Raw genomic sequence first — 26,543 nt, 5'->3', positions numbered from 1 at the left:
GTGTTTCTGGTCCTGAAGACAACCTTATGGTGAATACAGCAGCTCTTCAAAAATCAAAATAGTCACATTTCCACACAAAAAGCCCCAGCCCGCTGTCCCTAAGGTTCTGCCTTATCCCATTATCACAAAAGCTGACAATATTTCATCCCCACACAGCACCCACCCAAAGCATGCCTTCTAGATATTCATAAGGTGGTTATTAACTTTGAGAGAAAAGTTCTTGAGGGAATACAGCTCCAAGTGGGGGTGCTGGGAGCAAGGCAGGGACTTCTCAGGAGCTCAGCACAGCAGGGCATGTGGAGCACTGCAGAGCCGTCTGCTCAGAGGATATGAGAGAACCTCACATCTGCAAGTAAACAGATTTCCTCCCACTTAAAAATATCTGTGTCGGAAGGATGCAGATCCCATGATGCTGGCAGGAACAGACCGTCCCAGAAGGTACTGGGATCTCTGGCTGACCCTCTGCAGCTTGGTCCTCCAGCTAGCAGCAGGGAAAAGAAACAACCAGCAAAATCAGAGCAATGTCTTTTTGTGGAAGGGACCACAGAACAAGAAAAAGTACAAGAGCAACAGCTCCACATGGTAAAAAAGTGCAGCTCCCAGTGTAGGAACAAAGTACATCCATGTTCCAGTCACTCTCAGCTACAACATGGGACACTTGCTTGGGGGACACAGGAGGGGAGCAAAGACTGAAATTCCTTCCCTGAGCTGACAAAACCCATGCCTGTGGGTCCCTTTCCAAAGACAACATCTCCCCCTGGTGCCGGTGAGCTGCAGCTTTCCTAGCAAGCACTGCTCAACTTCCAGCTCTTCATCCTTTTACCCAAGTCTTCCTCCTCTTCCCCTCCGTGCCCAAATCTGAAGTCATGTTTCCTTGTATCCAGTGTCCTACTCTTCTGCCCTTTGGTTAGCACATCCATCTCAGCACACCTGTCCTCCAGACAGAGGAGCAAAGCATGCAGTAACCACATGGTTTCAAAGCAAAGATTCTGCATTTAGGTCTAACTGAAGCCAGTGTGGTTACTCCAGCCTGCAATTCAGTATCTTCGCAGGTACAAAATGCTTCAGTGTTCAGATTTTAAAGTCCTTCTCTAAACAGCAGTGTCACCTCCAAGGAACACCAGACCCCGAGACACTTCCTGCTGTCTATGACCTTGCTTCCCAGTCCGCTTCCTATTTAAGCAATTACATTTTATTCCTCTAAGTTGCCTGATGCAGATCAGCTGTGCAACACTGCTATATGCAGTAAAGCTACTCCTACAGTTCATCCCAGAATGGCTTGCACAGCTCGATTCATGTTTCCTCAGATGAGACATGTGAAGGGTGTCACAACCCACAACGAATGTTGGGGTGAGGAAGAAAGTGTTTGTACCAAACTGACACAGAGAAAAGTCGCTAAAACATATTTAAATATACCCAGCACAAGGCTTGAAAGGGTCACTACCCAAAGGAGACCAGTCTCAGCCACTGAGCGTGCTCAGGTACCTGTGCCATAATCAATGCGGGTAGAGTTCCCCACGGATTCTTTCAGGTACACGGCCACTTCTGGTGCAGCGTCAGCCAAATGTTTGGGGATCACTGTTGCCACCAAATTTTCTGCTTCCTGGAAGACACAAAAGACTCCCCCATGTGAGTGTACATCTGTCACAGTCCCCACGGGCAAAAAAACGCTCACATATTGATGCAGAGGGGAAAGCAACAATGGTGCACTCTTACACATGTAAGAGCCAGCATGACAGAGGAGAGAATTTGCCTATTCTAGAAACAGAGAAATGGAATAATTCTGGGAAGAGCTCATCCTAACACTTATCCAGGCCACATGTATCCTGCAGAGGAAAAGAAAGAGACATCAGCTCAGTTACCCACTAGCTCACCCACAGGACTAAAGCATTAACAGAGCAGCAGACCACCTGCAAAAGGACATTCCTGCTTGGATGTAGGCATGTACTCTGAGATGAAGAATGTCAAGCAGTTTCACAACCTTCCTCTGATCTTCTCTGTCACCTGTTCGCTAATAGTTACAAAGCAAAGGTCTTCCTTGGGCTTGAAGGACCCCAAAGGCTGATTCAGGACTTGGAAACCCATCAAAGAGCATTTACATTGACCATATGGTCTCGTAAGAGGTGAAGACAGCAACAAATCAGGAGTAAGTGATATATATCAAGAGATGGATCCTTCACAGCTTATCTGCACAAATCCTTTGTAGACTGCTCAGCTGCCACACGATGACGGAGTCATTCTGCTATCCGTGCTGAACATGCTGCCCTCCTGTAAGAGCTGCATTTAACACTGCACATGAAAGACATGCTCACCTGGTCCAGTTTGGCATACCAAGTCCTGAAGGCTTTGTTCCCAAAGCGAGAAGGTTGATCCACTGGTGGGGTTTCATCGATCCATCTGTCAAGGGTGTTCAGAAGAGCCACCAGCTTTTCTATTGGCTACAGAGAGAAGGAAAATGAGGGGTCACAGTGACATGAAACAGAGCGATCCCTCAGGCCTCTGCCCTGGCTTGGAACTGTTGAAGCCCACACTGCCCTTCCCAAGGATGGCAAGCAGGAATGGGATGTGCCAACCTTCCCCAAAATGCAGAAGGGCCAGGCAATCCTCCCTCCCTCAGATCAGCCCAGTACAAAGCCCAGCCTGAGGCAGTCTCTCCAGTCACCCACGCAGCCTTTCATCAGCTGCAACAGTACTATGCTCTAAAACCTCAGGGAGAAGAGCTAAAGCAAGCTCCTAGCTGTAGGACATGCAGGACTGAGTAGCAGGGAAGTGCCACATGATTCAGGGATCTCCAACAAAACTCAGTCTCTGCATCTTCAGGGTCCTGTGTGCCCCATACAGCATGTACCATACAGTCTCACCAGTGGCTGGCTGTGTGATCTTGTAGGTAAACTTCCATTCTCAAGGCCTCTCATCCTATCCTGACTCATCTCAGGAGCCAGGATTTGCAGAGAAGGTGTCTGCATTTGTACAGCACCGAGTGCAGCAGGACCAAATCTCAATTCAGCATTCTTAGAGCAACCACATTGCTTCAAACTTGCACCAGCCAGACTGCTAAGGCAGCTCCAACCCCATGATACCCAGTGCGTGCTACACCTTGCAAAAATGCATAGGCAAAATGCAACCCATCCCAAGGATGAGACAGCCTGGCTTGCCTACCAGCAGTCTCATCAGAGCAAGGATGAGAAGCTCTGGGTTCTAAGAAAAATGTCTCAGTACAAGAACAATGCTAATGGGAAGACAAAGACAACAGCAAGGGAAGAGAGCTGATCTCTTGCATCCAGTGCTGGAAGGAAAAAGTGAGGAATGCATGCAGGACTTAGGAGAGAGTGACCAGAGGAGGCACACCAGCAGCCACAAAGGAAAAGAAGTGAGATCCAGAGAGCCACAGGCAACACAGCATGGTGTCTCAAGCACTGTAGGCCACGATTTAAGAAGCTTCAAGCAGTTTTATTAGGAGGCTCTGCTGACAACCCATAGAGCCTGCCAGAGGATCTGGGATTCTCCTTGCCCAAATACAAGCAGCCAGAGAGCCATCCGACGCCACAGCAGCCGGCCAGGCCCTGGGCAATGTAGGCTCCTCTGTCTCGAGAGGAGATTCCTCCTTCAAGGGGACAAAGAGGACAGCAGAAGCAGCGGCTGGTTTGACTTTGCTGGAGGCATCGACCGTGTGAAGCCGGCTGGTCTCCTGGGCTGTGGTTCAATTCTTCCCACTGCCTGCCGGGAGGACGAAGAAAGAGCCGAGACCAGCAAGTTTCCAGCCCTTGAAGTGCCACTTGAAGGGGGTGGGGAGGAGAGACAGGCACGGCCAAGCTGGACAGCAATCCCTGTCCCCTCCGATCCCAGGAGAAACAGCCTCACAGCAGCACATGCTCCCTCCGGCAGCACTCCTTGGGGCTGAGGACGTGGTGGGATCAGAGAGTCGGGACAGGGATCAGGAAGGACAAGGATCCACTCATGCCACAGGACTTCAGCACTTGGCTGATGAGCAAGGCCAGGGGCTGAGAGGGAGGGCAACACCTCACCTGAGCACACCAGGAATGCAGAGGACCAAAGCACACGTGTGCCAAGGGACGGAGGTGCCCTGGGGAGGCTGCACGTTTGTGCCAAGGACTCGCACAGACCTCTTTGCTTCAGCCCTACGCCGCCCAAAATGCTGCAGAAACTCAACACCTCCCCACTGCAACGGGTCGGGTTTGGACTCAGCTCCATCCCTTCCTGGCTATTGCATTCCCCTCCAATTAAGCAACAGCATCCTCAGCACTGGGTTGCATTAAATAATTAAATCGTGCTGGTGATTTATCCGCCGGCACCAGCAGCTCATTACGAGCAGCTCCCGTATTTCAAACCCCTCTCAGCGAGCACTCGGAGCTGCCTGGATAAATGGTTGCTGAGGACGGGTTCCTTCCCCCTCCCCGGATCTGCCCGCAGGCCTCGGGGAGCACAGAGTCCAACCTCCCCTTCCCCACTCACTTGCTTTAAAAGGATTAAAAAGCGCAGCCCCACCGAAGGCGGGTGAGCAGGACCCAGCTGCCGCTCAGCCGTGCCAATAAATAATTAAAGAGATGCGGCTCGGTTTGGGCTCACGGCCCTTTGAAAAGGGGTTATTAAAAGCAGCAGCTCCCATTGTCCTGCAGAGGAAACTTGTGCAGCCGGGGCTGACCCCAGCAGGGGGAGGGAAGGGAGCAGCGGGGCTTACGGGAACACAACCATCAGCACCACCGCAGCCCTGTTTTGCCTGGCTGGGTTTTTAAGCTCTATTTTTGCTTTACCTTTCCAGTGATCAAAGCAAGGACAGCCGCCGCACCCCCCCCCCCCCTTGCTCTCTTTGCTCTTCCTGTTGTGCTGATTTCGCATCGCCTTGACCCTGAGTCTGCCGCTGGTCCCAAAGGAGAGCTGCAGAGCCTCGTGCAGAACAGAGACCTGTCAGCATCACTCCAAGCAGGGGCAGGAGGTGGTGCTGCGGAGGCATCAGAGCAGCCAGGGCCACCCGCAGGGAGCAAACCTGATCCTGGGGGCAACTCGTGCCCTACCAGAGTGGGGAGCTGCTGAAATTGGGGCATTTGCTGCTTCCCTTCATAGAGCAGAGCAAGCCATGAGGCCAGCCAGCTTCCCCCAGTGCTGCTGGGCAGCGGGCTGCTTTAAGGGAAGGTCTGCTCCTCGCACAGCCAGCATTAACCTCTCCCTTGCCGCACTGCTGCTCTGAGCAAAGTCAGCTCTGAAAGCCCACCGCAGGCTGCAGCCCAGCACCCACTGCACAGATCCCTGCGGAAGAACTACTCCCTGCAGGAGAGGGCAGGTCACAGCCTGCTGATGTCACACAGCCCCTGCCAGGTACAACGCCACAGTCCTACGCAGCCACCCAGCTACCGCTGCTCATCAGATGTCTCCAGCAAAACTCCAGATTTCTCAGCAGAAGAGGAGCAAGCTCAGCCCATCTCAGAAGGGACTCAGCCCCCAAAGGACCAGGCCCTCACTCCAGCAGACAGTTTGCTACCGACACACGCCACTACAGAATCTATTAAGCTGTCTGTTTCAAAGCAGAACAGACCACGCTTGCAAAGCAGTACAGTAAGTCGCAGAGAGGATACGCATGCAGCGGAAAGGATTCCAGGAGGTCATTGCCAAAGGAAGGCATCTCCAGCATTTGATCAGGGAGGAAGATGGGACAGCACAAAAGCACATCAGCAGCAGGTACGGGCAAAAGAGAAGAAAGCAGAGCAGAGATGCAAGCAGAGGCCACAAGGGGCTGAGCCTTTAAAAGCAAAGATAAGCAGTTTGATCTACAAACAAACCTGCATGAACAGGCAACCTCATCAACAAGGCAACCCAGGGGATGCTCCACCTGTGCCTCCAGTCACGGGTTGTTGCTCTCCCCCACGCGAGGGGAATGGAACATGTTCCCTGCCACATCCCCAGCAGCCAGGATCACATCTCTTGTTTACTGCCTGTGCTGGGGCTGTGGGTGGATCAATTCACTCCAAGAGGGACCCGCTGCACAGACACAGCCTGACAGCCTCTCCGAGGAGGTGGAAGAAGAGGGATTTTTTGTTCCTTCCTTTTGTTCATTTTTAATGCTTTGTTTCCCTAGAACTGCCCCATGAATGAGCAAGATTATGACAAAGGCAAAACTCAAAGGTGAAATACAAACAGTGGAAAGCAAGAGTGGCATTTGACGGCACATTCTACCGAATTAAAGGAACAAAGGGTGGACACAAAGCCTGTTAGAGAGGCATTCATTATCCCTGATCCCCCCCATGAAGTACAAGCAAAGTTTCTCATTCACACATCGGCTCCTTGAAGGGAAGGCTGGACTTTACATGCCTGTTCCAGACATAAATGGCTAGGTTAAAGATCGTTGTAGGCTGCCTTCCCACACAAGAATGAATCTATAAACACACAGGCCCAGTCTGCTTTCCATTCCACCTAATGTTCTCTAGCCAGGCCGTTCCCAGCTATCTTACATAGCTGCAATAAGCTTAAACAGTAAAAAGATACCGAAGAATCTCCTCATTCCAACACGGAACAAGGGAGGAGAATTCAGCATGCAACATGGAAGCACAGCCAGTGACCAGCACATGCTCTGCAGATCACTCCAGCACCCATAGCGACCTCAGAACAGCCATACACATGGCTGGGGGAAGGCAGCAGCAGCAGGGAGGATGCCCTCCCTCCCCTCTGGCATCCCCACTGGCTCCAAAACACTATGCCATGCCCCTGACAAGGTGAATGGACATTAGAACTGGCCGAGCACCACTTACAAGTGGTCACACAGAGAGGCGGTGGGAGAAGCAGGAGCAGTATAGACTTCTCAGCCTTTTGGCTGCAGCCAGGAGGGAGTATCACATCCACAAAACAACCCTGGTTGAAGCCAGACTGTAAAATCAGGGCCAAAACACACCCTTTCTGAAGCTTCCTTTCCATCACCAGTTTCTGCCCACCTGTAGCTTGCTCCATTTCCTACTAGCAAGCATACAGAGCCTCTGCAACAGGAGGGAGCACACCACAGGCTGACATTTACTCTCCCAAACACAGCCCAACTATATTTATTCCCCCAGATAAGTTGTCAGCTCATCCTTTGCTTAGGAGATATTCACTGTAGAGACCAAAATAAAACAATAAATCAAAAGCAGCAAAAAAGGAGAAACAAGCAGATCTAAACTCTCCTCCTACCTCTGAAACGTTGTATTCACAGGTCAGTTTCCTGCCCTTGACACCTTCGTTCAGGGTGAGGATGAAGCCCATGTAATCTGCATATGCCTGCAAACACATCCAAAAGAGCAAGGCGTCAGTGAGTACCCACAGTCTGTTAGAATAAGCACTGCAGCTCCATCATGCTCCCGCACACCAAGGGAACCTTTCCCAGAACACAGTAATGCTTTCTTGGAGACAGCCAGGGCACAGGGCTTGCTGTGAGGTTATTGCTATTTCTGGCAGACCTTGAAGGCAGATGGTGATTGCACCAACAACTCCGCACTGCCGAAAAAATTATGGAGAGAAAAATTCTAAGAAAGCTCACACTGCCCCTGAAATCGTTCTCTCAGCTCCCTGTCACTTATCAGGTCAAATTCACACTCCCTGGCTCTGCAGAATCTCTGGTGTCCAGACATCCCGCTCTGCACTGCTTCTCCCAGACCTGTCCTTATCTCCTCTTTTCTCCTTCTGTTCTCCTGTGTATGTGCACGATGGAGAAGTGGGAGGCAGCCCAAACTCCTCACTGCTGTGCTCTTTATACGGGCTGCTTTTGAAGTATCATCTGCAGAACAGCTCAGTAGCTCTAAGTCTGTGGAATGGTTAGACTAGCACACTGCCAACTCTTGCTCCTTGGGACCCTCTCACACAGAAATCCAGAGAGGAGCAAGTCCTCAATCCCAGAAGATTTAATAAAGGGAACTGCAATCCCAAGTTTGCTAGAGAGCTGGCTACAGTTTAAGCTTCTCATAAGACATTAAGCAAGAGTTTGTTCCTAAACAGCAGAACCAACAGGAGAAACAAGTCTAGGCCATCACTGCTATCTCTTAAAGGCAGAGGACAGAAAAGCTGCCTGTTCCACCAGCCCCACAGACACTGTAAACAAAAATTACCCAGGAAATTGAAGGCTTTGGCTCAAGAGCCCTTTCCAGTACAGCACAGTGGGAAGGCACCAGGAACCAACCCACTCTGATGTCGTAAGAGGGCCAGACAGCCAGACCACATTCTAGCTGAGTTCAAACAGCCTTGGGTAAACCCGGTACATCACAACATACAGGTTATGTAGGATGAAATAGTTACCACTTGGTATGTCGGCAGGGAGCAGTAATAATTCTTATACACCTCTTGTCTCTCTCAACCTCTGGGCTCTCCTTGGCTCCTCTGTCTGAGCATTTGGCTGCCAGACTCCACACCTCACTGCCAAGTCATTTTCCTTCAAACAGGCAGTGACTCCTCCTTTAACACACATCAATTAATTTCCCATGGCTTGCCCAAACCTGTTTTACACCTAGTGGTGGTTACCAGTCCAGACCCAGCTGCCACTGTAACATAATAAGCACTTACCAGTCTTCCCTGAACCCACAGACATACCTGAGAGCGCTTCCACTTGCCCATGTCAGAAACCATGTTTATCTCCTTTCTGGGGATCATGAAGCTCTGCTGGAGGGGAGGAGCCATCTCCTCTGAATTGCCTGGGAGATGCAAGAAAGAGATGAAACAGAGGCAGTGGAGGAGAAGCAATCCTCTAACCTACCTTTCTTAGAAAGCAACATTAATGTCCCAGGAGACTGAAAGCAAACAAATCTATCCCAGCTTGTGCCTTTATCTCACCAAGTCCTGCTCACCAAGCAGTATCCTCTCAATAACATTCCCTTGAGGACACTTGAGGGCTTCAGAAGGTTGCATTACGTTCACTGTCTCTACTGAAGATGAATCTCCCATTCAGAGAGAGAAGCCTGCAGGAGCTAGCAGTGATAGCATCCAGCCAGTTTCACTGTTTCTAGGGTGAACAAGCCTCGGGTCATGCTGAAGCACTAAGCTTTCCTGACAAACCACCTGTTTTCAGGGTGCTACGGCTGAGCTGCATTCCCCTAAGGACAATCCCTGCAAAGACAACACAAGAGCGACTCAGTAGATGGCAGCCCAGAGCAGTGCTCCCCATTCCAGAAGCACGCTGGCACGCAGAGCCTTAAAGATCGACGCTACAAAGATCATTTTGAGGCAGTCTGCAGTCATTTCCCTAAGCACAACTTTTACCATAGAACCACAGAGAGGACCTACGAGGATCACTGAGTCCAACTCCTGCCTCCGCACAGGGCCACCCAACAGCACGAGGCAGCACAGCAGAACACTGTTAAAGAAACCAAGGGCTAAAGGGAATTCATGCATTCTATCAGAGTCACTCAGTCCACCATCTGAACCCCAGAAAACCTGCAGGCCTCTGCCTGCTCAGCACCGGCAGCAACACTTCAGCGGCCGCTCCATGACACACACTGCCAAAGTGGGACTCCTTGAAACGTTATTATGGGCTGCATTTCCAGAAAAATACCGCCCAAGAGCAAAGGCAGCCCTACCCCTGTGGTGTGCAGGGCAAGGAAAGGGAACCCAAAGCCCTGGGAAACACGGAGAACCCGCTGGGGATGTAGCACAAAAGTTCGGGCAATCACTGGGGACGGAACTTCTCCATGCCGAGTTGTCTGTCTGAGGACAGATATCAGCTCTTCGCCTGCTCAGGGCGTCACAGCGATGGCTCCCATCTACCCATGAGTTTGGGTTAGAAGAATCAGATGAGAGGAGCCAAACACGAGAGCTGAAGGGGAAGCCGTGCGCCTCTCCTCCAAAAATCCAGCCAACAACTCAGAACCACCACTTCGGAGCCCCTTTTCAGGGCAGCGACTGACCCGAGCACGGCGGATCCCCCGTGGCCGAGGAGGCCCGGCACGCACCGCCCGGCCCTCCCGGAGCTGCAGGCCCCAGGCGCGGCTCGGTCCGCCCCACTCCCCTCAGCCACCGCTCCCCGCCGCGCGCTGCGGATACCCAGAGAGGAGCGACGGCTGCGGGGGTCCCGCTGCCGCGAGATGAACCTCTGAGGAAGGCCCCGGCCCCCCGCCAACCCTCCGGGCACCGCAGCCCCCGGCCCTGCCCGCACCTGCCCGCCGCTCGCTCTCTGCCATCTTCCCGGAGGCCGCCGCCGCTCTCACCCTTCACCTCTCACCCCGGACGCCGAGGCCGCCGGCGGCCATCTTTGAGCCGGGCACGCGCCGCCCGGCCTTCTGGCTGCCGACCTCCCTCACGACCCTTCCCGACCGCTGTTGTGCCGTTGCCTACACAGAGGGCGCGGGGGGGACCGTGCTCGAGCGAGACGCCTCTCCAAGCACCGAGAAAGGCAGCCGACAATAAGAAAACCGCCTCGCAGCTCAGCCTGCGCTCGCTCTCCTGACGGTGACATTTTGCCCTTTCCCAAAATGGCGGAGCCGGCTTCGCCCCGCTCCAAGATGGCGGTGTGGCGGCCCCGCCCCCTGTCGGCCGAGCGGGGCGGCGGCGCCCGGTGTCGCCGGTGTCCTTGCGGCGGGCGGCGGCGGCCGGGAGCGGAGCCATGCTGGGCTGCGTGGCGAGGGCGGCGGTGAGTGCGAGCCGAGCCGGGCGGGATGGAGCGCGGGGAGCGTGAGATGGCGGCCGGGCCTCGCCCACAGCCTGAGGGGACCGGGGGACGCGGGTGGTGTCCCCGTGTGAGGGGTGCGGGGAGGGGACGGCGGCCCGCAGGCCTCGGGCTCTGAGGCCCGCCTGGGCCCTGCGTCGCTGCTGGCAGGATGTGTCCGTGGAGATTGGAGAAGAGCTCTCAGAGCCTCAGGCCCAACCCCAGCCCACCCCCCATCCCCTGACATGTCCCTCAGTGACACATCCTCACCGTTCCCGAACACCACCAGGACGGTGCCCCCAGCACTCCCTGGGCAGCTGTGCCACTGCAGCACCGCTCCTTCTGAGAAGAAACCTTCCCCAGTACCCAACCTGAACCCCCCCAGCACAACGTGAGGCCATCACCGCTCATCCTATTGCTGTTCCCTGCGAGCAGAGGCCGACCCCACCTCACCACAACCTCCCTTCAGGGACCGCAGGGAGCGATGAGGTCTCCCCAGAGCCTCTTCTCCACGCTGAACCATCCCAGCGCCCTCAGCCGCTCCCACAGCGCTGTGCTCAGACCCGCACAGCTCCGCTGCCCATCTCTGGACACACTCCGGGGCCTCAATGTCTTCCTTGCAGTGAGGGGCCCAGCACTGAGCACAGCACTGAGGTGCGGCCCCACCAGTACCAGTATGGGGGCACAGTCACGTCCCTGCTCCTGCTGGCTGCGCTATTGCTGATACAAACCAGGATGCCATTGGCCTTCTTGGCCACCTGAGCACACTGCTGGCTCACGTTCAGCTCCAGATCCTTTTCCTCTGCACACCATTGCAGCCGCTCTGGCCCAAAGCCTACAGCGCTGCGCAGGGCTGTTGCGGCCAAAGTGCACACCCAGCCCTTGGTTTTGTCAGAGCTCACTGACACCACTGATGGATCTCAGGGCAGGAGGCAGTGCAGGACAGCGGCAGCTCCGTGGAATCACTCCTTTAGGTGCTTTCTCAGCACTGGTTGTCTCAGGGCTGGAGGGGGCTCCAGTTTCTAATTTAAAAAGACAAACACACGCCTGTCATCTGACACTACACGTTATGGCTGTGCTGGGAATCAGACACTGCTCTGAGATTCCTCCCACCCCCAAGCCTGCAGGTGGACTTCCCATCAGCTTTACACTCTGGAAAAGGTCATCTGCTGTACTGGAACGTGGCCTGGGAGCATTGCCAGCCTGCCAGCTGGGCCCATCCGCACACATCGCACTCTGCTGGTGTTTGTTTCCCTGGTGCTTGTGGGGAAAAGGAAAGCTACTTGCTATCTCTGCTGCCAGCTGCCTCCTCTGTTCAGCAGTGATCGCTGCTTCTCCTCCCATCAAACATTTGAGTTTGACCGCGATCCAAACAAGCAGAGGACAGACATAAAAGAGAAAACATAAATCTACTCTGTGTTTTAACTTGTTTTCAACTAATTGAGTGTGGGGTTTTCCCTCTTTGCTTGGAATCATCGGATGTGATCTTAGCTATGTCTACAGCCTGCTCCTGTCTGCCCCTCAGTTGCTCAGAGGAGCATAATAGTCCTTGGGAGTGCACCATTCTGCTTTGGAGACACCTGCTTATAAATAAGGGTTGACAACCCAGAACTTCCCAAAGTCTTGCAATAGCGATCATACATGCGTTGGAAGAAGGGCAGGAAGATATCACCTTTAGCCCCAAATGCCTTCACTTCTGCTATGGCTGGAGGCTCAGAGCTATTGATGGAAGAGCAGCAGCAGGCACGGACCAGGCAGCGCAGGGCTGACAATCAATGACCGAGAGAGGGCTTCCTGGAAAGGTGCCTTCATGGCATTTGATGGTGTGATTAACCCAGGCTCTCCCTGACCTGTGCCTGGCCTTGAGCCCTCTGATCGGAGCAGTCATGTGGCAGTTTGCTAATCAGGTGACGCCCTGCACGGGCAGCCCGTTGTCAGGGGGAAGAGGAAACCAAGACAGGCCGAGGGAGAGCTTTACGATCATTTCTGTCCTCCCAGCCATGGATAGCAAACAGAAGCAAGCAGAGAAGGTACAGTATCCTCATGCTGCCACGATTAACTCCCTTCATTTCTTCCCAGGCCCTCTCTTTTAATGCTTTAGTAATTCCCCCTTCTCTTGTTTTTAACCCTCCTTCCCCAAACCTTGATCACATGGTTCTTACCACGTCCTGCAAAGAGCATAGAGCATTTTCTCTGGGGGCTTAGCACCATGCAGGAGGCTTTGTCACTTGGCAGATTTTTCTTCTTTTCTGTGCTTAACTCCTGGGAGCTGGGAGGTATGGGGGCACTCATTCTCTTATTGCCTGGGAAAGCAAAGGGCACTTTGCATCACTGAGGGTGCAAAGTCCAGATTCCTATAGGAAAGCATCTGGTGTGATGCTGTCTAAGGCTTTCACTCTCTTGTCTGATCCCCAGAGCCTGTTGCCATCACCCACAATTTCCTGAACAGCTCCTAGTGATCCTCTCCAGAGGTTCCTATAATTTGAACAGCTCCATACTGGTGCAACTGAATAGAGGCTCTTCTAATATTGCTGGTGCTTCCACCACCTGGGAGGTTCACTAGCACAAAGAAGCACTGCCCAAAAGTCAACACAGCCAGTCCTTCCCTGACCATCACTCATGGCAGACTATCCCTGGCCAAAGCAGAGGGGTTTTAATGCTGCCTCAGACTTAGCTGACCTTAACTAAATCTGCCCTCCCCACCCCCAAAGCCTAAAGTGTAATTTGTTTTGGCACAGAGCTCTGCTTAATTTTCTGGCCTTATTCTGTTGTATATCCTAAGAAGCAATTAAATGGTCTCTGACTACCTAAGATTAAGTTTCTTTCATGACTTACTTCCCACGAGACGGAAGTTTGACTTGAGAAACATAGGGAGATATTCAGCTAGAAGGCACCCAGACAGCAAGGATGTATTATTATCCTTGCAGCATTTCCTATGTTGAGATAAGAATCAGGATCTTGATCAATCAGATTTCTCTTGCAGCTTTTCTGAACGTCTTACAAGCAGATAGAGATTAGAGATTGCTACAGCATGCAGTCATAGATGTGCACCTTGCATTCCTTCGTGTGCTCTGTTCCCCTGCTGAGATATCTGTGTACCTTCAGAATCTGGGATGGTGACTCCCAGACCTGAGTTGTTTGTGACCCCATGCACATCAGGGAGAAGTTTTGTCTCGACATTTGCTTTGTGCTTTACAGGCCAGGCCCTATGGCCTGCTGAAGCCAGCAGCTTTAGGCAAGATCCCAGGCAGATTTCTACTTCATCAAGAAGCATTGCCCCATCTCCCAGTGCCACCGCTTCAGCAGACGCTGGACCGCTACCTGCTGACCCTGCAGCCCATCATCAGTGAGGAGGAGCTGAACCACACGCAGGAGCTGGTGGCTGAGTTCCGCAAGCCAGGAGGTGTTGGGGAGAGGCTGCAGAAAGGCCTGGAGAGGAGAGCAAGGAAAACAGAGAACTGGGTAGGTTGGGACTCTGGCCCCAGGCTTTGTGTGGGGGGGAGAGGCCTGATGCATGCTTCTCCAGCGTCCAGTGGGATCTGTGTTTTTATGGCACCGTCTTCATGACCAGCCTGCTGCTGACCTCCCTAAGATGTGCACAGCCCTCACCGGGACTTGGGTGAGCAAAGATTCACAGCAGAATAGGGTGTCACTGTTCCTGGCTGTGGCTGCTGAAGCCCTTAGCTTGTTGGTATCACACAGCTGACACTAAGGAGTTGAAGGAAACTTTCTTTTTGAGCCCTACATCAAGACCCCCCAGTGCCTCACTCCAATGCCCCTCTACCATAAGCAAAACATAAAACCCAAACAATTTGTTTGCAAAATGCGGGGCAGAACTGGGGGCAGGGTGTTGAGAGCATTCAGTTTGGCTTGAGTCAAACAGCAGCAGATGATGTGCCTGCATGTTGCCTTTCTCCATGCCAGCTCTCGGACTGGTGGTTGAAGACAGCTTACCTGGAGTATCGCCTGCCAGTTGTGGTTCACTCCAGCCCTGGTGTGGTTTTACCTAAGCAGGATTTTCAGGATCGACAAGGGCAGCTCAGGTAAAGTCCTTTTCTGCCTTCCTGTGGGCTTCAGATGGGATGAGCTACCTCTCTTGGACTGGGGGGTGGGTGTTCAGGCTGGCTGGGAATAGTTGGCTCGCTATAGCCTGTCCATGCTGTGCAAGAGGGCTATACAGATAAGGAAAGGGTAGTAGGCTGTAAGGAAAATCCTTGTTATAAGGTGAAGTCTGGTGGTTCAGGCAGTGAACTGGGACTCAAAATGTAAATTTCTGTCTCTGCTTGACAGCCAGTTCCCTGCCTGGAGGCATTGTGAGGATATATCTGACACACTAAAAGCTAGAAGGCAGTAAGATTGTGTGTGGAATTAAAGGAGGCATAAAGACTAACCCAGGTGTGTAAGTTTGCTAGTTCTGAGGGATAAGGGAACCTGCTGCAGGGACTGTCCCCTATTTTGCCATTTCATTTATGGTTTGGAAAACCAGCAGTCATCAGTCTCTCTCCATGACCAGCTCCTTTTTGCAGTTGTGCCCTGCCCTTTGTCTCCTGCCACTGAGCATCAGTGTCCCACAGCTAAGACCAGCCCACCGCTGCCCATATGCAGCAGTTTCTCATGCTCATTCCTGAACCGGTGTCTGGTTCACATCTTCTCTTCCCTGTGGACTCCCTTTAATTTTTAACCACCACTGTAGACGTGTGTTTCAAACTCCATCTGCAAAACTTTAGCATTGACCTTTACACAGGACTACCTTTTCCCCAGTTACTGCTGCTCCCTGCAGATGAGAAGTGCCAACCAGGGGAGCACTGCTGCTGTCAGCTCTATCTGCTCCCTTGGATACACCTGACCAGTAGTGCAGAGGGTGAACCTTACAAGGACAATACAAAATTACACAAACATCTATGAAAAGTTTTGCTCGTATTCACTCTTAAGATATGTGAATAGAAGATGAAATTTGGAGCACCACCACTGTTCCAACCCGGGGAACTGAGCAGCTACACGATAATCTGGGCTACCCATGTAAAATACAGTTAAAAGCATCTGTGTATTTTGTGACTGCATGAAGAAGTTTGACAGCGTGGCTTGAAACTAAAGCTTCAGAAATCAGAAGGCAAGTTTAGAAAGTGTTCTTTAGTCTTCAGTCTGTCAACATGGACTGGAAACAAGTCAGCTAACAAAGTTTTTGCCCTGAAGCCCTAACTGCTCCCAGGATGTTTGCTCTCACTTCTGTTTCTTGGCTGTTTTACTTCCTCTGATTTTTTAGTAAGGCTGGGAAATTTTCACTGAAAACTACCTTGGAAGACACGTGCTGTGTTTGTTTAACAGCCCTTAGGTTCTTGGAGTTACTTTAATCTTTACTAGGGATGGGGAGGTTGAGCAAATCTGGATGTCACTGCATGCAGATGCCAAATGTTGCGACCACTTTAAAGCCTTTGAAGTTCAGTTGACTGCAACCTCTTGTCACAGTGACCTCCTGCCTCTTTCCTCCCATGTGTGGGTGAGAGCTCCCAGGTCAGAAAAGGCCAATTTGTCACTCCCAAGCAAAGTAGTTTGATGTGGGCTCGTCACAGCCTCCATGCCTGCTGGGAACTGTTTCTGTCGATCCTAGTGAGCACAACACCTCAGTGTCAGCATGCAGCATGCCTGCATTTGTTTCAGATCCTTCATTACCAGAGGAGTGCTCTTAGGGCTGCATTAGCAGCAGAACACGAAGCGGGTAGGAACTAGATCAGCATCGGTGGGTCCTCAGTACAGAGATATACAGATGCAATTTAGCTTGAAACTCAGAGCTGGCCTCTGGCCAGGGAAGGGCAGTAGTCCCCTTCAAGTTGTTTTAATGCTGAAACTTGGATGGGACAAAAACCATAACGCAGCAGTAGAAAGTGCTGTTTTTAGAGGGTTATTTATGTATTCAGACTACACCCCATCTTGAGAGTTGTCCAGAATTTCCTAGTTATGTAATAATAATATTTTTTAAGTGCTAAATGGCTGGACTATCCAGCAATCTGAAATCACAACTCCAGAGTGGCTGTATCAGCTAACCAGAGATGGACACAACAGGGGCTTGGCAGAATGGATGAACTTGTACAGAGCAGAGAGAAGGCTCTGCTACTCCTCTTCCTTAGCTAGCCCCTCTGCCCCATGTGCTCTGTGTTGGAATCTCAATTTGTTACATTTGATATTTTCCCAGGTTTGCTGCCAAGCTGATCGAGGGCATCCTGGATTTCAAGACCATGATTGACAAGTGAGTTAGCAGCTTTCCTGACTCCTCAGGTGTTCCTTACTGTCATAGAGAGGCTGAGCCTAGTCAATAAATCTCCCCTCCAAATAACATGCTTAGAGAAAACAGCACATATTTGAAGAGATACTGTAATCAGCATTGTTGCTAACTGCCAAGGTTACCACTGCTAAAGAACAAATTTACTTTCTTCATGTTCTTTGTTTACCTTAATGCTCTCGTTGGCACGCATACGTGTTTAGAGGGATTGAGCCAGACAGTCCTGTGGAGTTACATACTTCTCTTTGCCCACAGAACAAGTTACAGCTCAGGCTGCAGGAATTTGTCTCCCTCCTTTTGGCTTTCTGGTGTTACTCATCTTCCAGCTAGCCTTAGAGAAACTTGTTCCTCCCCACTCCCTCTCTTCTAAGCACCAACTGAATGCACCTTATTTATGTTCCCAAAATAGCATCTGCCAACACATAATCAACATCATACCTTTACATCCAAACTCAGACAAGGCTCAGGGCCAACCATGGAGAGGGCAGTGGGTATATACTGCAGAAGTGGTCGATTGAGGCCCAGTCTAGCTGATGAATCAGCTCTTCTCGCTGCTATATTTTCTCTTCCACGCCTTGCTGTATCTTCAGTGAGACCCTCCCAGTGGAGTACATGGGTGGGAAGCCCCTCTGCATGAACCAGTACTACCAGATCCTCTCATCCTGCCGCATTCCCGGGCCCAAGCGGGACTCCATTGTCAACTACGCCAAGGGCAAGAAGCAGTCCAGACACATCACAGTGGTTCACAACTTCCAGGTAACAGCAGCTCCTGGACTTTCAGGGATGTTTGTTTAGGTGCATGTGTCCCTTTCAGTAAGCTGTGCTGACAGAGAAAAGGGAACAGCAGAAAGTCTCTGCCCACAAGGTTTGCCTCAGCAGGGATTCACTCCTGCTTCCTTTATTCCCTTTAGCTTTAGCTGAACAACAGCTGGGATAGATCTGTGTAAGCAAGGCATGAAGCAGAAACCTCTCTTTTTCTTGTCCCTTCAACTCCTGTCTCTCAAATCCTAGACTCAGGTCTCAAGTTGGAAATCACAAGTGGAAATTGGTAACAAATTCTACCGCTGTAGGCCAATCTAGGAAATAGGAAATCCTTGTATTTTGGCCCTCATTACCATGCCTCCCAAGCTTCTTAAAACCTGGACTGTATTTCTGTCCTGCAAGGAAATAGGATTTGGTTGGGTTGGTCAATTCTGAATGCTTTTCAAAGGTGTGCTTTCAGACTGAGTTATCTGATCAGGTCTTACCTGATCAGAGTGGTTGCTCTTTCTTTTGGCTGCTGGATAATTAAGATCTTTCATTTCCTATGTCCTTGTCCATTCTTCTCATCTTCAGTTCTTTGAGCTGGATGTGTACAACAGTGATGGTAGCCCCCTAACCACCGACCAGATCTTTATTCAGCTGGAAAAGATCTGGAACACCTCCCTCCAAACAAACAAAGAACCTATTGGAATCCTCACCACCAACCACCGAAACAGCTGGGCAAAAGCCTACAACAACCTTCTGAAAGGTGTGTGCAGTCCCTAACATCCAAGTGCTAACAAACACTGCAAATGTTTGAATACCAACCTCACCACTGTGCTCTGTTCAGTTCTTTCCTTTGGAAAGCTTTTGGAAGCCTGTTCTGGGCACATACATGAACTTCCTACTCCAAAGCAGCAACTTGGTTTCACTGCAAAACATTGCTTTAACTCTTGCAGAAGGTACATGGGCGGAGGCTGAAGTTTGGTGCATTAAACCTGAAATCCTGGAGCTTGTTGGATTGTAAGAACTGTGAATTATAGAATGGCTTGAGTTGGAAGGAACTTTAAAGATGACCTAGTTCCACCCTCCTGCCGTGGGCTGTTTGCCACCCACTAGATCAGGCTGCCATGGCCCATCCAGCCTGAGAAAAGGAGGGAACAGCACAAATTAATCTTTAACCCAACTGCTATCACTTTACACCCCTAAATAATAAGTATTACATTGACATACCATAGGGATCCAACACTGGATCCTTCAAACCTTCTCTTTCAAATTCCAATCTCTGTCCACTCAAAATGAAAGCTTTTCAACTCCCTTTTCTTATTTTTTGTTCCTTTTCTCTCCCAGATAAGACCAACAAGGAATCTGTACGTACAATTGAGAAGAGCATTTGCACTGTCTGCCTTGATGCACCAATGCCACGGGTGTCTGAGGACATCTACAAGAGTCGCGTGGCCGCTCAGATGCTGCACGGTGGAGGCAGTCGCTGGAACAGTGGGAACCGATGGTTCGACAAAACCCTTCAAGTAAGTGCTGATGCTCAAAAGATTCTGAATATATGAGTGTGAGCTTCTTCCTGAGACTAGAAGGGGCCAAGCAATCCAAGACACCTTTTGCAGGAAAGTTTCTCTAACACTGAGTGGAGAAACAGAGGAGATGAGCTATGGAAGCTGACAGTATGAGATCCTTCAGTTTCCCTTGCTGTCAGCTCAAGCACTCATTCTTGCTTCAGGGACTTTGCATTTCTTTTACTGCCTCTGCCCACGCCTACTCAGTGTAGCTGTTCTTTGTGTTCCTTGTAAATCAATTTTCTGCCTGCGGTGAACAATGCCTCGTCTGCTTGGAGGCAGCCCAAACATAGGGAGGTCTGTTTCTCTTATTTTCCCTAGGCTTGTCACTTCTCCAGTTTCTGCCAGAAGCTGCCCAGGTTTTTTTGTTGTTCTCCCCACTCCCCCTAGCATCAGCTGCCATCCCATGGCATCCTTCTGATCTGTTCTCCATTCAGTCAAGAACATTCAAGAGCAGCTGCTATTTGAGCTTCCCATTTATTAGTTCGTCTATCCTGGCTCACAGATTGAAGCTGTGGTTCTTTAAAAGATTGTCATCTCTGCTGAGATCTTCAGGTTTTCAGTTATTTTGTTCCTATTTGGAACTCTTCCTTGATGGGATAAAGCTGAGATGTTTCAGGTAATGGAAAAGTAAGGTGAAGTCAGCACATGGTGATATTATTCCTGTATTACGTGCGTAACTGAAAAAATCACACCCATTGAACCACTCTGTATTGCCAGGGCACTAAGCACACCAATGTAGCTATTGGGCACACTTTATTGTAGTTAATTTTGCAAAACTCTTACCAGAAGTATCAGATCTCTCTAGGCCTGCTGAAAGACTTTTATGTGTTACCTTTGAAGCATGCAGGAATAGGATCACTTTCCAGTCTGTTACAGAGCAGTGAGGTACTACCATCTCTCTCTGGATAGCTCGTGCTTCATATACGAGTCATCTCTCTTCTGTACTTTCCTTCCTGATCTCTCATAGTTCATCATTGCTGAAGATGGTTCCTGTGGTCTCGTATATGAGCACGCTCCCTCAGAAGGTCCACCCATCGTTGCTCTTCTGGATCACATTGTGGAATACACGTGAGTCCTGCCTGCTCTATTTTCCCTCAGCTTTTGAAATAAGGAAAACCTGTTATGGCACCTATTTCCCCAAGGACATGCCTCTTCACTGCTCCATCAAGGATTTGCTCTTGAGGAAGGGTATCTTATGCTAATTAGTGATGGCTTTTCTTACATTTATAACAAGAATTGAGCAGGCAAGCTCACACTTCCATTTTTAGGGAATGTTACTCTTCAGAGTTAATGGGACTTTTGCCTGGAAGGGGTGTTCCTTTTGGGCAGAAGGCAATAGGAGATTTCACTCATGCTCTTCAAAAATCATTGTAATAGAACTGTGAAGAGTTTTCAGCATGTGGCAAATCTCCTATGCATTTCTGCCCCAGTTCCACTATGCTTAGCTGAGTCTTGTGTCAAAGGGCTGGTTAAACATCATCATTTCTCTAAGCAGGAAGAAACCTGAGCTGGTAAGATCACCAATGATTCCTTTGCCAATGCCCAAGAAGCTGCGGTTTAACATAACTCCAGAAATCAAGAATGACATAGAGAAGGCAAAACAGAACCTTAACATGTAAGTACAAAGCACTGGAGAGGTTCTGGTGAGTGACTGAAGGTTTAACTCATGTCCCCGTTTCAAACACATCAGCCTTCCCCCACTGCTGCTAGGGAGTTTTTCCAGTGACTTACTGGGTCAACATTGAGCCTAGCTGGAAAGCACACTAAAGCCAGCTGCTAAGAGGAAACTCAAAGGTATGGAAAAGGGGCAATTGATTCAGCTAGGGACACTGGAGTATACACACAGACATAAGCCCATCTAACTCAGTGCAGATTTTCAGCAGTGACCAAAAAAGCTCACCTCCATGTTGCTGCCTAAACAAGCCTGAGTGCGATGGAGCTGTCAGTCCCTGCATAGATGGAATCCAAGTAGCCTATTCCTTCTCAGCCTCAGGAAAGCCAAGTTCATACATTTATGTTTCAAAAACAAGCAGCAGGTGAAGGAACACTTCCTCTCTCTTTCCTTGCAGCATGGTCGAAGACCTGGATATCAAAGTGATGGTCTTCCATCAATTTGGGAAAGCCTTCCCCAAGTCAGAGAAGATAAGTCCCGATGCTTTTATCCAGCTGGCCTTACAGCTAGCATATTACAGGTAAGACCACCAACAGGTAGCTTTGCAGCCTCCCCACCTTCAGACTCAAATAGATGAGCTTGACTCTTCTCCATCTCCCAGGATGTATGGCCATGCCTGTCCCACGTATGAGAGTGCCTCACTAAGGATGTTCCGTTTGGGCCGCACAGACACCATCCGCTCTGCTTCTATCGAGTCTCTTAAGTTTGTACAGTCCATGGACAGCCCTGACAAATCGGTGAGGATTTCAGAGAAGTTGCATGAGAGGACTCCATACCAGAAAATAAGGGAAAGATGCTTATTTGGCTAACTATGTCAGCTGGTTTCAGCTTTGCAGAACTGCACCTGATATAAAGTTGAGCTAAAATGTAGCTTGGAGTATACAGTTACTCAACTTGGATTTAATTTAGCTTTCCTTCCACGTGTATTGAAAGCTAGGGAAACAACATGTGGATGTTTCTAATCCTCCCAAAAATGAACCATCTCCCTCCTAATAGTTTGTTTAGCCACTCTGAAGTTTTACTACTGATGGAGAATTCCACTTAGAATGACATAACACAGCCAAACAACATCATTTTAAAATTAACATTAGTTTAGTATAGACACACAAGGCAGAAATACCCATATCCTACAGGAACAGTCGAAACAAGGTTAGCTGTTCTGTAGAAAAACTTAAGATGTGTGTGTTCCCTTCAGGACCAGGTGAAAACAGATTTGCTGAGGAGAGCTACCCAGGCCCACAGGGAATACACAGATATGGTAAGTGACCTCCGTGCAACCGTCATTGAGGTTTCATGCAATAAATGAGGGTTATGTTAAAAAAAAGGTAAGACCTAAAGAGCTTTATCTCTGGCACAGTGATGTGGCCATTAGTGCTGTTGCATAGAGCTCACTCTCTAGGCTGCTGCCTGAATGCTTTCTCCTCTTTAACTAGTCATTTAAGTGCCCCTTGTGATGGAAAAAAATCAAACAGCAAATTAGCTTGTTTTCACTGACACTGTTTCTGATTAATGCCATAGCTGCAGGACCACACCTTAAACCAGAGAAAGCACACAGGCAGGAACTGTAAGGTTGGTTCCACTGGTATGTTTAATTTCACAGCCTTTACAAACAAGACTGACTCACTAAAGGCAATATCCAATATTCTAACTTTGTAGATGTATAGATACTTAGGTTTTTTTTGTGTGTGTGGGGGGGGGGAGGGGAGGGTTGTTTGCTTAACCCAATGGTGATAGTGTCACTCACTTTGCTGCAAGACAGGTTCTCACCTACTCTTCCATCCTTACAGGCAATAAGGGGGAATGCAATAGACCGCCACCTCTTGGGCCTGAAGCTTCAAGCTATTGAGGACTTAGTGAGCATACCTGAATTGTTCATGGACACAGCATATGCTGTTGCAATGCACTTCAATCTCTCAACCAGCCAGGTAGGACTCATTCGAGCAAAGATGGAAGTGGACTACATTCATTACCATTGCATTTCTTCCACACATTTCTCCCTCATCCCTTTATGGTATTTTAAACCTGCTACCGGTCCCAGTAAAGCTGCAGATCTAATCTGCAGCTGCCAGCCCTTCTCCACTCTGTAAAACACAAGCATAGCCAAAGCTGAGATGACCAAAAGCATTCATTGTCTACCTGCACACGATACCAACTGGAGTTAGATGCCATCTGCTGTGCTCTGATTCTTACTGAAAAAGTTCTGCTTGTGACTTACTAGCAGCTTGCAAAGGAGAAAACTCTCGGATGTAGAGGCACAAGAAATCACATTGCTACTACATAGCAGAATCCAAGACGTGTGTGCTGGTAGGGGGAGCTGAGCAAAAGGTTCTCTTTAGAGTGTTTGCATGAGTTTCCTCTACTGTTGACATAGTTAGCATTTGATAGCTGCATTTTTGCCTGGCTAGTTACAAGTTTAATTACATTGTCTCCACAGGTCCCAGCAAAGACAGACTGTGTGATGTGTTTTGGTCCCGTGGTTCCAGATGGCTATGGAATCTGTTACAACCCTATGGATGAACACATCAACTTTGCCATTTCAGCATTCAACAGCTGTGCTGACACAAATGCAGCTCGCATGGCACATTATCTTGAGAAAGCACTGCTAGACATGAGAAGCTTGCTCCAATCTACCCCCAAATCCAAACTGTAAGAGGCAAATATAATGTAAAATCCCCAACAAGAGGGCCTGTCTTTCATGTACTGAAGTTCCCAGTTCCTCAGAAAATGATTGAGGGGACAGCCTGTCCTGACTGGAATCTAGGAGGGCATCATTTGTTTTCAGCAAGACAGAATCTAATATCTACAGATATTAGACTGTGGGGCAAGAGGAAACATCTAAAGCCAAAGCAGAACTGAGTGGTCCTCTCCCATCGCTGCTAAGTGCACCTTCCTGTCCTCAAAGAGGACTAAAATCTTTATATGGAACTTACTGTAACAGAATATAGAGAAAGCACAGTCCTTACCAGTATCTACATCCATTTGGTGAAGAAGGTAGTTGTCCAGGAAAAGCAGGGAACGTTTATTATATGATGGGACTACTGCAAGACCAAGGCTTTTTCTGGTTTAGGCTTCTGAAGAGTGCAGCATCTTTGCAACTTGTCCGAAGAGTTCTTTTACTCCAGCAAAACATCACCATTGAACAAAGGGGAGAAAGAAGTCAGAGCAGCTCCAAGTCTTGTTAAGAGTGCACTGTACTTACCTATCCCAGGCACCTTATCATTACGTACTTTGCAGCCCTGGAAACGTTCCCTTCCTCTATTTTTAAGATGCTGAGATCTTCCCATTGCACTGACCCGATGACAGTATACTACTCACAACAAGCTAAGGCAGCTTTGTTTGCTTTGTTCTGGGCTTTCTGTTTAAGCTTGCTGTTTGTGGGCCCAGCCCTTCATCTTCAGACTGTGTAAAGCTCCCCCCTCAAAGCTTCCACAAAACGTGTCTTGCACAGAGGCACCTTACCCTTCGTTGAGATGAGAAGGAATTGCCTGTGCATTTAGCAGAACAGTTGCTCCACTGTACCTTTACTTTGCGGCTGAGGAAAAGAAACAGATGCTGACCTTCTGTTTACTAGTCAAAGGGCCACATGCCTATTCTCCTTCAGGGCACACATGTTAACTATAACATGGTTGTATAACTTGCTTTCAGAAACCACCTATTTATGCAGAACGTGTTTGGCTTAAGTTGAGGATAAACAGGAATATTTCTGACCTGGAATTCCAGAATGCACTTCTGGTTTTGGCCCACAGAATTCAAATCTGTTAGTGCCAAAGGAAAAATAGCTGCAGAATATCCCTTTTCTAAAGCAGAATAACGTGAAAGAAAAAGCAGACACACTTGAAAAGCAGGAAGAAAGCTAAGAGAACGTGCAGCCACCTTTAGCTGTTTGTCCGCTGTAGCAGCCATTGTTCCTGCAGTAACAATACTGCACCTTTTCTGATACTCCTGAATTTTCTTCTTACTGCAGTGTTATTCAGATCTGTGCCATCTCTGTTACGTGAATGAATTATCTTGTAACAGTGCTTTCATGTTCAACTGAGACAGTGAAAGATTATATAAAAAACATCAACATAGATTTTTTGCATAGGAACATTTTCTAAGCATTACTTCCAATGAATCTGCCAGAATCCAGGCTCCTTTAATTCTTATTTAGAACTGAATGGTAATGAAGAATTCTACTGCTTCTACTGCTATTTCAGCAACAGGAGTTTAATATTTAAACTGCACACCCTTCAAGATGAGACTGCTGGGACATCACAGTAAACAAGATGCATTACAAATGTGATGGCCTGTACTGTTAGAGGAAAACATTTGATCGTAATTGCTACTTTTACGATCACAAACATGATCAAAGTGCCTTGGTAAACAGACATGAAGAATTTTGCACTAAATCAGTTTAGAGAAAAATACTGTTCTCATCTGCTTTGAGAAAGACACAAGCCTGTTGCAGTTTTTTTCTAAAAGGATGTTGTTTTAAAGCTTCATACACCTAAATAAACCTTACAATGGAAAATTTAACTGAAACTCACCTGCACAGCCAGTGATTGTATGAACTGCCACTTTCACATCATTTACATGGATTTAGTTGACCTTTTAGAAGAATCCTGAATGGAGTGCGATAGTCTAAAGAGACAGTGGGAGCACTACAAACCTGTGAACACACATTCCTGCTCTCTTACTCCTCTGCTGTGAGGTAGACTGCAAATTGCAAGAGGATAAGCAGTATTATCAGAGTGTGAATGACTGTAAATACTACATAAAAGACCACACCTTGCTGAAGTAACAGCTACTTTTATACTTTTTACTTTGAAAAAAATATTTTTTTTTTAACCAAAGTAATCCTCTCCCTGTGCTAGATCAACATCTGTGCTGGGGGATGAGTTACTTTCCTGTCTGCAATGCTTTGAACCACTGATACTACAGCACTGTCATTTCAGTACTTGCAAGCAGCCCTTTTCTCTTTCTGTCTTATCAAAGGAAAGGGCCTCAAATGAAAGTGCCTATTAAAGATTGAGCAGAAGTAATGCCCTGCTGTGAATCTATCTCAGAAGATGGGACTGGTGTTTCCTGGATCTAAATCTAGATATGCCACTAGCTTCAGCAGAGCGCAGCTGCAAGAAGCAGAGCATCACACTGAAAGACAAGATTCCTAAACCACTTTATGCATCCTTAATGATGTAAGGAGCTGAAATTCAGATGAAAACCTGTTTTTTGATGTGCTTGAGAGGTGATGTGCTGAAATCATTACAAGGTTTCTCCTTTAAAAAAAAAAAACACACATCTTTTATTGTGCAGGTTCTAAAATGTGATAGTATTCTGATTCATACCTTCAGTTTTTCCAGTGTAAACTTACTGAATACTGTTCTCCTCTCTGTTTTTGATTGTCTGATTGCTTTAGTGAGAGATGTTGATAGTCTTAAAGATGCATTCAGTACAAGAAACATAACTTCTGGGAAAACTACTGATTTGGAGTAAATAAAGAAACACATAGACTGAGAACATTCAACAAACTCCTGGGGTTTAAGTGCAATTTATGATACAGCCTGGTAGTGTTTGCATGCTTTGCTGGTTAGCTGTATTAAGTTCTGTTTTGATAATGTAATCCATGTCATGCAGTTTTGAAATGTTCTCCGAATAAACTGAAACACAATAAACAAGTAAATGCTACAGAAA

The 26,543-nt window shown here is 48.7% G+C and overlaps 2 protein-coding genes across 4 annotated transcripts in view; one reads left to right on the top strand and one right to left on the bottom strand.

Moving 5' to 3' along the window:
• The window catches only part of PTPA (protein phosphatase 2 phosphatase activator), a 24,759-nt gene extending 13,303 nt beyond the window's left edge, over positions 1-11,456 (bottom strand). The window contains exons 1-5 of one of the 2 annotated variants that reach the window (XM_046901803.1): positions 11,058-11,456; positions 8,563-8,663; positions 7,174-7,260; positions 2,313-2,438; positions 1,486-1,603 (exon numbers count right to left, since the gene is read on the bottom strand). In XM_046901803.1, the coding sequence (XP_046757759.1) occupies positions 1,486-1,603; positions 2,313-2,438; positions 7,174-7,260; positions 8,563-8,649 (418 nt within the window). In that variant the 5' untranslated portion in view covers positions 8,650-8,663; positions 11,058-11,456. Of the gene's footprint in view, positions 1-1,485; positions 1,604-2,312; positions 2,439-7,173; positions 7,261-8,562; positions 8,664-10,120; positions 10,175-11,057 lie in introns of those variants that run through there. The other variant, NM_001031371.2, reaches the window with a different exon arrangement.
• CRAT (carnitine O-acetyltransferase) lies at positions 10,222-26,543 on the top strand. Of its 2 annotated transcripts, XM_415478.8 has the most exons (15): positions 10,222-10,594; positions 12,537-12,639; positions 13,808-14,071; positions 14,534-14,652; positions 16,800-16,853; positions 17,477-17,642; positions 18,222-18,396; positions 18,978-19,156; positions 20,169-20,269; positions 20,697-20,816; positions 21,271-21,393; positions 21,475-21,610; positions 22,069-22,131; positions 22,661-22,798; positions 23,308-26,543. In XM_415478.8, the coding sequence occupies exons 1-15, from the start codon at positions 10,437-10,439 to the stop codon at positions 23,521-23,523; spliced, it is 2,115 nt and encodes a 704-aa protein (XP_415478.4). In that variant the 5' UTR covers positions 10,222-10,436; the 3' UTR covers positions 23,524-26,543. The 2 variants fall into 2 exon arrangements, with proteins under 2 accessions (XP_415478.4, XP_004945922.1); XM_004945865.5 differs by lacking the exon at positions 12,537-12,639 and having other exon boundaries at positions 10,512-10,594.

Source organism: Gallus gallus, chromosome 17 (assembly GCF_016699485.2).
Source record: "Gallus gallus isolate bGalGal1 chromosome 17, bGalGal1.mat.broiler.GRCg7b, whole genome shotgun sequence".
Classification (NCBI taxonomy): domain Eukaryota; kingdom Metazoa; phylum Chordata; class Aves; order Galliformes; family Phasianidae; genus Gallus; species Gallus gallus.
The sequence above is the reverse complement of the archived record's forward strand: the minus strand, read 5'-3'. Positions and strand labels throughout refer to the sequence as shown.